General features: G+C 41.9%; 2 protein-coding genes across 2 annotated transcripts; one reads left to right on the top strand and one right to left on the bottom strand.

Annotated features, from left to right (window-relative positions):
* Positions 1-5,214: 5,214 nt before the first annotated feature.
* Positions 5,215-7,905, bottom strand: LOC5507367 (potassium voltage-gated channel subfamily A member 7). Its single transcript, XM_001627964.3, has one exon. The coding sequence runs from the start codon at positions 7,579-7,581 to the stop codon at positions 6,121-6,123; it is 1,461 nt and encodes a 486-aa protein (XP_001628014.2). The 5' UTR covers positions 7,582-7,905; the 3' UTR covers positions 5,215-6,120.
* A 2,679-nt stretch (positions 7,906-10,584) lies between these two features.
* On the top strand, positions 10,585-13,130 carry LOC5507361 (myosin regulatory light polypeptide 9). Its single transcript, XM_001627938.3, has 3 exons — positions 10,585-10,809; positions 12,288-12,528; positions 12,858-13,130. Exons 1-3 carry the CDS (start codon positions 10,590-10,592, stop codon positions 13,051-13,053), a joined length of 657 nt encoding a protein of 218 aa, XP_001627988.3. The 5' UTR covers positions 10,585-10,589; the 3' UTR covers positions 13,054-13,130.
* Positions 13,131-14,356: the final 1,226 nt, after the last annotated feature.

Below are 14,356 nucleotides of genomic sequence, written 5' to 3' on the forward strand. Positions count from 1 at the left end.
TTACTTGCCTAACGATCAGCTCCTCTAAGGAATGGCTTGACACCTAGTGAAATTCTGATAAACCGGAAGCTCAGGACCAGACTGCCAGCGCCTCCAGAAGCAATGCAACCCACAGAGATCGACAAAGAAAAGATGAAAGCTAAAGAAGAGGCATACAGGGAGGCCTACACAAGAAGCTACAACTTGCGGCACCAGGTTATATCACTCCCAGCCCTGGAGGAAGGAGATAAAGTCTACGTCAGAGACCAAGGTAGATTTGGAGAAGTACAAGAGAGGCTAAGCAATCCCAGATTCTACCAGGTATCACACATGCAGGATCCAGTGTCCGCCGAAACAGACGCCATCTTATCCACCTAGGAGAGAAGACCGTCGAGGCTATCAAGAACTTGGCCAACGACCCACTACCAGCCGCCAATTGCGGAGATCCAGTTCCATCGCAGAAACACCAAGTCCACGCCCCTTATCCAGTTGCTACATCCCCCAATCCAGGCGTTACACCAGTTCGTAAGTCAGGCAGACTGGTAAGATCGAACCAGCGGCCAGACATGGTTTATTATTAGAGAAGGTAGATTAGAAAGTGAAAGAACAATTTTGTTACTATTTGTTTGTTATTAAGTTTACTGTTGAACCACCCTAGTATAAACTTGAAGGGAGGTGTTTGTAAGATGTCCTGTGACCTCATGGGCTTGGGTTAGATGAATAAAGGAGACTCGCACTTACAACAGAGGGAGCTGGAGAATATTGGAAAAATTATGATTGAGTTCAAACTTTTGGCCAGCCCTTCGCCAGCACTCCTTTGTCTCGTGGTCATTCGAGCATATCACAGCTTTGTTGGCGCAGTTTACACACGAACCCAGCATTGCATCGTTTCCATAAAAAAATAGCTCGCGTTCGAAAAATGCTGTCATTTCAAAAGGAATAAACGTTACCGAATCTATAATGTAAAAAAAAAACATCGCAAATTTTTGGTCTTGAAACCGATATGCGACTGATGTATCATGCAGAACACAATCCCACGTGCTACTTTCTAATTATCAGATTAAATTCATTGTTTTTTTTATCGTTCTCTTATCACTCGTAGTCGAAAAAGACGTCCGCTACAATCGTAATTCCATTTCCCGCGTGACACGGGAACGGTGATTGATCACCCGCGTGTCACGAGAATGGTGTTGCCCGCGTTACACGGGAACGATGCGTGATCACCCGCGTAAAACGGGAACGGTGCGTGAGCACCCGCGTGACACGGGAACTGCGTCCATCATCTGCGTAACACGAAAGGATGGTGCACCATCGCCCGCGTGACGCGGGAAGGTGCGTGAGCACCTGCATGACACGGGAACGGTGCTTCCGTCACCCACGTAAAAAAAAACGGTGCGTCCATCACCCGTGTAACACTGGAACGGTGCGTGCATCACCCACGTAAAACGGGAATGGTGCGTGAGCACCCGCTTAACACGGGAACGGTGCGTCCATCATCTGCGTAACACGGAAGAATGATGCAACTATCGCCCGCATGACGCAGAAACGGTGCGTGAGCATCTGCGTGACACGGGAACGGTGCGTCCATCACACACGTAAAACAGAAACGGTGGGTCCATCACCAGTGTAACACTGGAACGGTGCGTCTATCACCCGCGTAATACGAGAACGGTGCGTAACATGGAAATGGTGCGTCCATCGACACGCATGACACCGGAACCCGCGTGACACGTGCCCATCATCACCCACATTACACAGGCACTGTACGTCCATCAACGTGTGACACGGGAAGAATGCGTGATCACCCTCCTAACACGGGAACGGTGCATCCATTTCCCGCGGGAACTGTGCGTCCATAACCCGCATAACACGGGAAATGCGTCGATCATCCGCGTTACATGGGAGCGGTGCGTCCATTACCCGCGTAACACGGGAACGGTGCATGCATCTTTCGCGTGACACGGGAACGGTACGTGCATCTTCCGCGTGACACGGGAACGGTGCGTGTATTCCCTGCGTGACACGGGAACTGCGTCCATAACCCTCGTTACACCGAAACGGTGCATCCATTACCCGTGTAACACTGGAACGGTGCGTCTATCACCCGCGTAACACGGGAAAGATGCGTGCATCACCCGCGTGACACGGGAACTTCGTCCACTACATTTTTTACAAAGCAGTATGACCAACAATGATAATGATATAGATAACAAGAAGAAGAAGAAGTTTATTGCCCATTATCATAGTCTAGGACGAAATTACATTGGTGGTCAGCAAAAATTTAGGAAGTTATACATATTTGTAAGTGACAAATTGGGCAAGACGTTCAGTTCTAAGAATCGGACATTCACACCTAGTTGAGCCCGAGCGTAGCCCATAGCTCAACTGTTATAGTTTTTTTTATTGATGAGTGTATTTTGTTTCTCGATTTGGAAACATGGAAACGAAAAATTCCACCCATTTCTATTTTTAGATTTCAACCTTACTCTTGGCTTTAAATGAAATGGATTCTTTAGCTGTGCGGCTGACTTTACTTGCGATTATAAATACGGACAGTACCACACAGTTTGCAATTTTTAGTATAAGTCAGTGTGTAAGCACTGATCCTCGGGAACCTAGGGCGTCGAGGTCACTGGGGCGAGAACGTGGTAGGAACAAGGCCGGCGGAGGGGGAGGGGGGAAGGGGCGGGAGAGAAGGGGTTACCGCGCCTGTGAACTCGACGCCCTGGGTGCCCGAGGATTGTAGGCACTGTCACTGAAGCTGGTACCACAGGCCAGCGTCCCCAGCGGTTCTTCCACACATACAGGTTTAAACATGAGAGACGAGCTTATCGGAAAAGAAGAGGGATTCACAGGGCCTAGATAAAGAGCCGGCTTTATTTTTACACCTCTGAACAAATCCCAAGGCTTGTATTATAGCCAACTTCCCCAATTCAAGCTTGCGCTCATTTTTTATCTTGGCAATTAGTGTTTTTCGCCAGCCGGGGCAGTTCCACCGTAGAAACACTAGCTTCGATTTCTCTGTCGACATCCACCTTCTCGTTATTTCCTGCTCGGTTGGATACCTTGAGCTTGAGATGATAGAGCAGAAGATGTTATTGATCATGTTCTGTTCGGTCATTTTAAAAGTGTAGCGTACGGCGCGTCTTGTTCCCATGGCGTGGTACTGGTGGTGTCCACAGGTTGGGGGGCACACGTTGTTATCGGCCTTCTGGTTTGATGTAGACGGGGTGAAAGATGGGAAAGGAGGCCCAGCCACCTCAGTTTCTTGGTTGGGAGATATCTTTCTGATTATTGCTGCACTGGCGGAAGCTGACATCTTCGATCGTTCTGCGCAGATGTAGTAGCTTTGCTGTGTTGTCATGCGGTGCTTAGCCAGCATGGCGAGCTCCTCCATTCTCTTGGTATCTTCTCCAGACCGGTGAAAGTTTGTTGTCCACATCTTCCTGGACTTGCTTCTGTCCAAACTTGTCAATGGCAGGGTTGTCATACTCCTTCTGGAAACCTACCAGGGTAACGCCGGAGATGAGGGAAGCAAAACGTCACCAAGCAGATAATGAGGTAATTTCGCATGTCTAATACCTCCTGTGTTGTCACTGGGCTCTTGCTCGTCTTTTCGCAGTATTTCTTTAGCGCCAGGTCAAGGGGGCGCCAGACTTCTTCTCAGCCTGCCCACAAGCACCTCCAGCCCTGGTGGGCCTGGAAGCGCTTGAGGGCAACCCGCTCAGACCTGGAAGGGCGCACTCAGCACTTTGCAGAAGAAAGTTTAGAAACCTTACCAGTGTGTCACAGTAGCCTTTCAGCGTCGTTGCCTTCAGATGGTTTGGGCCCTTACCTCAACTCACCAGGAAGAACCTGTCCCACACTTTGTTTACATCCCGGAAGGCATCTAACAGGTAGCTGCCCGACGGCGCCACAGCCTCAGCAATAGCGCGAACTTTTGCGATCATCTCCCTCGCCATGGCTTCTTTGAGGTTGCCGCAATGGGGGCGCTGCAAGAACAGCGTGAACTCATCAAGGGCAAACCAGATCAGCCGCTGTTCAGCTTCGGCATCAATCGACTGGTGAGTAAAAAAAGAATAGTGAGGTAAAAAAACGTCAACAGATGTAGTGGTCATAAGGGTGACACTAACCTCGTCTGAGGACGAGACGTACTTGTAAGTCAAAGTCGTCATCGCTCGTGAAGTCCTGGTCGGACTTTGAAAGTCGTTATCAAGATTTTCTTTCGATCTTTTACTTTGATGATATTAGTTTATTTGCTATTTTAAAAGTAGTAAAAAAATTGTGTGAACAAAGTATTCGCTGACGTTTCGATCTTTAGCCCTTCGTCGAACGCTGGCCCTCTTTTGGTACGATGAAGGGCTAACGTTCGAAACGTCAGGGAAACTCTGCTTTCAACATACCAATTCAAAATTGTTTTGATATATTTCCCACGACAAAACTTTTTGCCCCTGGCCAAACCACGGTAAAAAAAACGTATAACAGTGGAACCTCTTTAAAACGCACACATCAAAACTTATACATAGGTCTCGATGGAATTTTAATTTTAGTTGACAGGAGAATTTGAATTTGGAAGAATATCCGTTATATAAAGGTCCGTTATATGAAGGTTGCACTGGAGGTTCCGCTGGTTTGGCAAAAACAGGGTAGCAAGAAATTTTATTGGCCCATTTTATATATATTATAGCAATATGTATTACCAGATAATAGATTTACCCCCCCCCCTCCCCTCTGGAAATTCCTGAGCGTTTGACCCCTACCCCCGGCGGAATTTCCAATCCCCTCCATGGGGGGGGGGGGGGGGGGGGGGGGTATGGATATTTTCTGGAACAAAAAAATTTAAAATGATACTATAAGATACTGCTCGACGGAGAAAAAATGTAAAACCGAGTATATAATACAAAATTAAATTTAAAACAATTGTACTTTGTATACGCAAAACCTAATAAACATAACACTAAAACACTTTTCTAAACCAAAAAAAACAAAAATGCAAAATATTTTAACACGTACCTTGTTTGTTGCAAAGCAAAGTAATTTGTCAATAAATGCGATTGATTGTACTAATATAAATTCCAAATTCAACAATTAACACCGGATCACCGTCGGATCAACGCGCATATACGTTTTAGTTCTAACAACAAACCCTGCGGTCTGGAATGTGCCGTTAGTGTTTAATAATATTCGTAGCTAAATCGAAATCTACCTTATCACAGCCCAATTAAACAACAGACAGACATTTTTTTCGTGTTTATTGCACTCAACGGCATCAAATAGAATGAATATATTTTAGGCGCGTTTAAAGAAATAAAATAGATTTTTCGTTTTTTTATGTTTCCAAGGGCTTCAAGTTACTATGAAACTTTTCATTGCATTCACCATCACCATACAATTTATCTTATTATGCCATCCGCACTGTATGCTTAATTGCTTTTTGCGTTGCTAGGCTACCGTAAAGATAGAAGCCTGCCTAAAGCCTCTAAAAGCTTTCATTTCTTCCTTTAAAATATTCTAAAAAACTGATAAGCTTATCGAGATGTAAAAAAGGTAAAAAGCTTCCCCTAGAAATCCGCCAAGATTAACTCTGTGTTTCATTATGTTATTACGGCAGGCCGTGTTTCAGTCACAGTTAACTGACCAAACAATATATCAATAGTATTACACTCTCTCAACACGGTTATGTCGCCTTTTTTTTTCAAATGCGTAATCTATGTAACCTTTTGGCTTGTTTTAACCAAATTATTCTAGCCTTTTCTCGTGCGGACTCTACGAAAATTCTCTTTCGTGTAGTATCGTGACAGCTCTAATTGGCGAGCTGGGCTAAGTACCTGATGGCAGTCTTGGGCACTAGAGAGATCGCCCACTCCTAGTATTAACGAGTTTGTGCATGGGTAACTAGCTCTACGACAGCGTCGTTGATCGGCACAACCCCAAAAGACTTGTTATTCGACAGGACTGAAATTCTTCTTAGCGTCGAAAGCATCTCGCAAATAGATATATATCCTTATAAATAATTTCTGTTTTCATCCAAACAGTTGTAAATACATTTTTGCCATAACATTTCTAGGCCATTTTCCGTTTCTTTGTATGAAAGTCCATGCTCTTCTGCGTGTTTAACTTTCAATTCCTACGGGGTCCCATTTAAACTGGTGTTTCCACTTTAACCTCCTCGAGGCTGTACGAGTTGTGCGCGCTGGTAACGAGATGACCCGAGGGACTTGCTACAAACGGCCCATTCACGAGCTCATGTTCCCCATCTTTCTCATCTCGGTAGCTCCCATACGACGACTCGCCATTCTCCGCTGCTTCCATTGAGCTCGATAACTGTTCCCGTTTGTAAAAGTAATTAAAATTTGAAACAATAACGGGAACCGGAAGTGCAATTGTAAGCACACCGGAAATGGCGCAGATCGATCCCACTAACTTGCCCCACGGAGTCACGGGATACATGTCCCCGTACCCAACGGTTGTCATAGTCACCACGGCCCACCAGAACGCGTCTGGAATGCTGCTGAATTTGGAAGCTGCTTCTTCCTCCTCAGCGTAGTACACTGCGCTTGAGAACAGGACAACGCTGATCAGTAGAAAGAAAATCAACATCGCTAACTCGCGCGAGCTCGCGCGTAGCGTGTGTCCGAGGACCTGTAGGCCGCGAGAGTGACGCGATAGCTTAAAGATACGGAACACGCGCACCAATCTTATGACTCGCAAAACTGCGAGAGATGTGATGCGTAGGTCCTTCATTGGGAGGGTGATATAGTAGGGTAAGATCGCCATTAGGTCAATCACGTTTAGAAAAGAGCGCACAAATAAAAGTTTTTGTGGTGATGAAAGTAGTCTTACTACATACTCAAGCGTAAACCAGGCAATGCATAAAATTTCCAGTGCCAGCCACGCAGAGCTCTTTTCCACCGGCTCAGGATGATCAGCTGTCGAATTAGTGCCGGGTAATAGCTTAGGGCAGCCATTCCCGTCAGGGCTGGTTTTACAGCGAAATGTGGGCAAAGTTTCGATGCAGAAAACTACGATAGAAATAAGGATGACGGACACGGACCAGACCGCGAGGACGCGCGCGCCCATCGAGCTATCTGGATATTCAAAGAGTTCCCATATTCGCCTCTGAAGATGATGACGCGGAAGAACACGCGTAGTTTCCTCGATATAACCTTCTTCTTCCTCCAAACGCTTTAAATTATCCTTACCCAACTTGAAAAATATCACTTCGTCTTTAAACAGTAGAAAGGGTACTCCACTAGGGCGAACCAGCTTGCCGTTGGATTGGTAGAAAAACAATATTGCCTCAAAAGTTGATCTGTTTCGATCGAAAAAGTATTCGTCCGCGTCACTGTCGAAATATTCTTCGCGTTTCGACTCGGATCCGAGTAAGGTATTGGGAAATTGTGCTAAGGTTGCCTCGTAAGTCTCAAACCGAAGTCCACTCACGTTGATAATTATTCGTTTGCCTTTTTCCTTCTTTTTTTTATGGTGATTTTCCGTTTTCTGCATAAAAGGTGTTATTTCTCTTTCATCCTCTTCTTCCTCAAAAACGCCAGAGTTTCTCTCACAAACGTGATTATTTACTTCACAATTTTCCATCCTCATTTCTGGAAGAGTTTTAGGACTTTTCCTTCTAGCGATTGTTTCTTGCTAAACGTGAACAAGCGACCGAGATGAATCCACTATTCATCCATGCATCTTTCCGTGAATAAACACTCTCACTCCAAATGATGGCCATTCAGCAAACGGGAAAGTAACAGTCCGTTTCTTATTTAGAGTCCGAGGCTAAAATTATACTTCGTATTTCAGGAGTAGTACTCGTTTTGCCCAAAGACAACATAAGCTTTGCCTGACAGGTGGTACCAAAAGCTTCTATTTTTATTGTTTTTCCCCTCGATGTCATTTTAGAATCTACATTTGGGGATGTGCCTAGATTGCGAACCGAGAAATTCATAGGCTGGCGAACAAAGGAACATACGGGCCTCTAAGGACACGTGTCGTCTTGAATACATTAAAAACAGTGCAGGCTGATCATTTGGCCCTAAAACATGAATTCATGGCTTGAATAATGTATAACAGCTTACTCTTCTAGCTCAGTTGATTAACAGTTCGGCTAAATTATTAAGGAGGTTAAGACGAGCAGAGTATGCTTAAGTTTGAGGTTGCAAAACTAGAGCTTTGCGATTGGCGCGAGAGCAGTTTTGAAGGATTTTGCATAATAAAAGAAATCGAATCAACAAAACACTGACGGGATGTGACAGAATAATTTACCTTCTTTGCGATGCCATATGTTTTTAAGGATAAACAGAAGGCTTAGCCGAATTTTTTAAGCGACCTGCTTGTCGCTTAGTGTGGTCAAAAGTTGGTGAACCATGTTTACAGAGGGTGCCTCAAATGGCATTTCTTTACAATAATCTGTGGGGAAGAGTTAAGAATAAATTCATGTCGGTTGCGGCTTTTTGTTGAGACTCATTAGTTTGGTCATTTAGTTCTCAGCCGAAAAGCGAGATGGCTTTTTTCGATTTCTTTGTATTAAGGTTCAGGAAATAGTAAGGATGATTTTTTTCTAGCGCATTCCCCGCAAATCCCCCAAGTAACGTTCATTCATGGGCTAACAATGAAGGGGAATACGCTTCTTTGACTGATTTGATGTTTAAATTGGATAAATCATATCGAAGAAATAACCCGACAATAACAGGAGTTATTAGATATTCAGACTCGCTTTATTATGTAGTCATCATTAAGGAGTTTAAATTGTGCATCTGTCCTCTCGTGTTATTATTTCATTTATTGATAAGAAATGGGAAAGGTTTTTCTGAATACTAGATTCTCAAACAAAATCATAAAGAATGTTTGCTTCAGAGTTTTTACTTTTATATTGATGTTTTATTTTTTGTCAGAACTTCTCTGTGGTAAGGCGTCTTTTGGCGGCTTGTTATTTCGACTGTAAGACATTTATCGGATTGTGAGTAAATTGAGGCATTCATTTAGGAGATTTCAAAAATTGTGAATTTTAGCCGCCTACATAGAATCTAATAGGATTAATAATCTTCATAAGGTTCACCAAATGCAGCAACTTTAGCGAAATGGAATATTCAAAATCATAAGAAAATGTATGAAAATGACTTTTTGACTAAACATTCTACGACACGTTCAATGCATTTTTTCACTCTATCCATACCTCACGTTGAATATAATTTCTCGCTTATATCAAAGTAGTCACAATTTTAAGTCACGTTTTAACTTTTTGTTGCACCAATTAAAAAAACATTAGCTGACCAATGTAATCTTTTTATCATTCTGCATAGCAATAATAAAAACAAGAAATAGCAAGAATCCATATATATTCAACCACAAATCTTTTTTTTTTTCATTATTGAAAATTTCAAGTTTCACTGTCTCGAGATAAAAACGTAATTCTTACTGGTCACCAGAAAGCTTTTCTTTCCTTCATATTTTGGAATTTTCCAAACCATTTGTATTGATTTCACTGTAAAAACTGCCATAATGGTATAAAGTCAATCTCTGGTGGTTTATTATAGGGTGTTCTATTCTATAATAGGGTGAACTTGGTAAATCTTGTGGTATGCCACATTGTAGCACTGTGGCGAGAAAAAGATCCCATTCAAACAAAATACCCAACAAGAAGTATTACTTTGATAAAACAGACAACGACCAGTCTCCAGGGCTGTTGCCTTATAGGATTTATGAGATATAAATATTCAAATTCCATAGATGCATGTCATCATTTTTTAAATCGACAAGACTATGTTTTTTAATGAAAAAATAGATTCAAACATTTCTTGTTCCACCGGCACTCCCCCTTCATTTCAATGTGTTTGATTGTTATTAGAACTATCAAGTAGATTTTTGTGGATTAATCGAACGATTTTGTTTATTTTCGATGAATATAATCGATAATTTAAAGCTTAATAAAGTTTGTATACTATTCTTTATGACGAACATGAAAATCTCGACAATTTTCTTTCTTTTAAGATTTGGGGACTCATAGCGTAGCGTAGACAACTGGAAAGGGCGCTAAAAATTGACTCGTGTTTATATTTCCATCCGAATTTTGAATGACTAAATAGGTTTGATTGACACGAAAATGGTATGCAGCCCCACCTTTTATGCTATTTGCCAAAATCACACAAAAACATATTTAATTGCAAACCAAACCAAAAAGGTTTCTAAATTCTATATAAATCATTGCTTCTGTAATCTATAACAATTCTTCTAACTTCGACATTTACATAAATATTTTATTTTCTCTTGAAAAAAAATTCTTACATAGCCATTATATGTTGGATAAGATAATAAAATCTCTTGTGTTATCAGTCACCTCCTTATATAACCCAAAATGCTAGCTAAATAACATAAAAACAGTTATTATAAAATAGTAAAGATACTAGTTCCGTCAACGTATATTCTGCTTTACAATCAATGGGTAAGAAAATTTTTTCTCGGTGAAATCTGTAAAAATGGTGAAATCGAGCTCCTAGAAGCTTCATTCCTTTCAAGTTCCATCCATCGAACGCAGAAAGTCTAGCACGCGAGAACCCGATAACACGCGCGAGTATCCGGTTACACTTGCGCGTGCCGTTGTTATCATTATGACGACATATATTCGTGTGATGATGCTAAGTACAGAACTTCGGAATAATAAGATGTCTTCGCGAAAACGAATAGAAAGAAAACAATTAGCATCACAAGCATCGAGGGTCAACCGCGTGCCTTCAAATTTCTTCACAGCTCTAGATCAATCGCAGATAAGGCTGTTCAAAGAAGCATTTAATATCATAGACCAGGACAGAAATGGCATCATCACTAGGGGTAAATATTAACTCGCTTGAGGCGAACTCTTTACACTAAGAGCCCGAAGGAACTAGAAGAATGTCGTGTCACAAAAAGATCCAATTTCAATCGGCTAATGGAAGCGGGTAACTGAGATACTTTCTATGAAATACTGTTTAAATGGGCGAAGCCAGAGAACAGAATTTGTCTGGTTGTTGAAATAGAAGAATGTTTTAACAGCGATGTTTTATAAAACCCACCCCCTTCAATTGTCCCTGGACACGCCTCTGGTTGCAAATCATTAAAGTTTCTTTCAATTAAAACTTTTAATTGCAACTGTGGGCGGACGCATTTGATATTTTGTGTGCTGTCACTCGCTAGAAGTTCTCAAAAGAACTATGTGTCTTATTTGATACGTTTTTCCGTCATGTTCGAACGAGCACATTTAATGATTCTATATTACCCGTGGTGCAACCTTCAATGACATACGGTAAACTGCATGGAGTACTCAGTCTCCATACTGACAAATAAAGTCAGTAACATTAAGAAAAATCTTCCATAAGATGGGTCATCTTCACATGTCATGGCCACAAGGGTAATCTTCACATGTCATGGCCACAAGGGTCATCTTCACATGTCACGGCCACAAGGGTCATCTTCACATGTCAAGGTCAAAAGGGTCATCTTCACATCTCATGGCCACAAGGACCATCTTCACATGTCATGGCCACAAGGGTCATCTTCACATGTCATGGCCACAAGGGTCATCTTCACATGTCATGGCCACAAGGGTCATCTTCACATGTCATGGCCACAAGGGTCATCTTCACATGTCATGGCCACAAGGGTCATCTTCACATGTCATGGCCACAAGGGTCATCTTCACATGTCAAGGTCAAAAGGGTCATCTTCACATGTCATGGCCACAAGGGTCATCTTCACATGTCATGGCCACAAGGGTCATCTTCACATGTCATGGCCACAAGGGTCATCTTCACATGTCATGGCCACAAGGGTCATCTTCACATGTCATGGCCACAAGGGTCATCTTCACATGTCATGGCCACAATGGTCATCTTTACATGTCACGGCCACAAGGGTCATCTTCACATGTCATGGCCACAAGGGTCATCTTCACATGTCATGGCCACAATGGTCATCTTCACATGTCATGGCAAAAAGGGTCATCTTCTCCCTATATGATCTTACCAAGTTTAGTTTAGTTTTTTGGCATGTAAAATTACACATACCATTTTTTATTGTCTTACGATATGTCTTTGATAAAATATTAATATTATTATTTACTTGACGTCATCAAAGTTTGGCTTGTAGTGACGTCATCGATGACGTCACATGTCACGAGACCATCTCGTTGCACTCCCTTGACGACACCTACCAATTTTGTTGTTAAACAAAATTTCTTTCATGATATTAATATTTTTGGCTTAGTGGCTCCGCTCACGTAGCGCTGCGTACCAAGCTCGCATTTTTTCCTGACTAGATTTATGAAATTTTAGATGATCTTCGAGGCACTCTGAGTTCTCTTGGACAGAAGCCAACATTCGAGGAAATTGATGACATGATGGAGGGCAAACCATCCTTCAACTTCACCTCTTTTCTTTCCATGTTTGGTCTGCGCATGGCAAATACCGACCCTGAAGATATCATTCTTAGAGCGTTTAGTTGCCTAGACGACGGTGGAGATGGGAAGCTGAGTGCAAAGATGTTGAGAGAACTCCTCACAACCATGGGGCAAAGGTGACCAAAGTGGAGATTTTTACATGTCTTTCTGACATTATCAAATGCAAAAGTAACATAACTTCTTTACTGATAATGGAATTTTTTTTATTAATTGCAAAAACAGTGTTTATAACAATAACATCAATTTTACATTAACATATGTTTTAAAGTTACATAACAACATTTTTACTGATAATGGAATTTTCTCATTGCAAAAAGTGTTTATAACAATAACATCGATTTTACATTTACATATGTTTTAAGATCGCTATTTCAGGCATTAAAATCTATTTATACTTTGAATTAATATACACTAGGAATGCTTCTAATACTCCAGTTTGTTTCAGAATGAAATACTCTGATGTGACCCAGCTTTTTGATGACGTAGGAGCTGATCAAGATGGAAACTTGGATTACGTCAAGCTAGTGCGCCTGCTCAAAAATGGCGCCAACGACCAGTCCGCCAGTCATATTGCAGGAAGCATTTTGGCTCTGAGTGACACAGGCTCTGCCTCTATTGTTATTTCTCGGGATTTAGATTAGGAAATTGTGCATTGCTATGCTACTGGCGAAAGAACTTAATGAATTTTTGTATTAAATTTACAAAAATTGGTATAAAACATTTGGCCGTGGTATATGTTAAATAGAACCCTTTTTGTATTTTTTTTTTTACCTTGCTGGTTTGTAGGTAATCGTGCCTTATATATTTGGCAGATTTTATAGCAAGAGGCTTGATCCAGTGGTCGCCTTGTTGGGTTTGAGGCTACACTCACTCGTACTGCTGTCCTGGGGGGGAGGGACCCCATAAAAGTAAATGAGGCTGATTGTCCTATCTTTTAGGGTATAAAAATCTACCAATTGCTATCCCTTTGGGGGTGTTCAAAGTTTCTTTCGATTCTTCTAACCCTTAGTGGGTCATGTGCAAATGCTGGTCCAAATTGCCTGAAACATTTTACAGTGGACCACTAGTCAAGTGAGCCCTTAATACTTCTACCTTTATTTTCAGTAACTGATGGTAGTGCTCTCTTTTAGGGTAAAAATTGCTTCAAACATGCCTTATAGGGGTAAGAAATGCTGTTTACTATACCTAAATTACTATCCTTTATAAACTGGTTTTATCGACTTAATCACTCATATCCATTTGTATGGGAGTCGGCCTCTGGGCATACCTCTTTACGTAACAGCTAAGGGAAGGGTCATGGTTTGGGGTGATGGTTGCGATATTTTAAGCGTCCATTTGGTGGAAGGCCTCAAATTATAATACAAGGTTTAGGGCAGAGGATTTATTTTTTGAAGCCTCCTAAAAGTCTGGAATTTCAAATTTCAACCCCAGACCCCCAACAAAATAGATAAATGGATGGGCCTCCTGCTTGCACTTGCATGATTTTGTTTGCTGGCGTTGAAAATTATTATCCCCTAAAGTGTGGCCTCTACTATTTTTATATTTTGCAGTTTTGGTTTCATTACCTAACTTCCATCACTAAATCTACAAATTTCGATTCATGTCAAAGTCCCCCCCTACTAACTTTTCAGGTTGGTGGTATGAAAAGATTTAAGCTTTCAGTTGGGAAGGAGCTGATAATGCTGTTTTATATTTAGGTTTAAACAATAATATATTTGAAAATTGCAAAATGTCCAAGGTGAAGCATGCCCCCAGACCCCCCCTATACATATTTACACCCCTGAAAAATGGGCTCGAAATATACTTTTCTCCGTGCTTGGTGGTGTTTAAGGCCAACTCCACCACCCCTTTGTGGGTATGTCGTCTAAGTCAGTGCCCCCCCTCCCCCACACACACACTCATCTATTTTAGCTCTTTTTGTTTTTGGGGAGGGGCAGCATTTTT

The sequence above is a fragment of the Nematostella vectensis genome, chromosome 6 (assembly GCF_932526225.1).
Source record: "Nematostella vectensis chromosome 6, jaNemVect1.1, whole genome shotgun sequence".
NCBI lineage: Eukaryota > Metazoa > Cnidaria > Anthozoa > Actiniaria > Edwardsiidae > Nematostella > Nematostella vectensis.

Excerpts from the sequence above, each read along its gene's own strand:
- LOC5507361 (XM_001627938.3), top strand. The coding sequence starts at position 10,590 with ATGACGACATATATTCGTGTGATGATGCTAAGTACAGAACTTCGGAAT. Across the intron at positions 10,810-12,287 it reads AAATGGCATCATCACTAGGG|ATGATCTTCGAGGCACTCTG; the intron begins GTAAATATTAAC and ends ATGAAATTTTAG. Across the intron at positions 12,529-12,857 it reads CTCACAACCATGGGGCAAAG|AATGAAATACTCTGATGTGA; the intron begins GTGACCAAAGTG and ends AGTTTGTTTCAG.
- LOC5507367 (XM_001627964.3), bottom strand. The coding sequence starts at position 7,581 with ATGAGGATGGAAAATTGTGAAGTAAATAATCACGTTTGTGAGAGAAAC.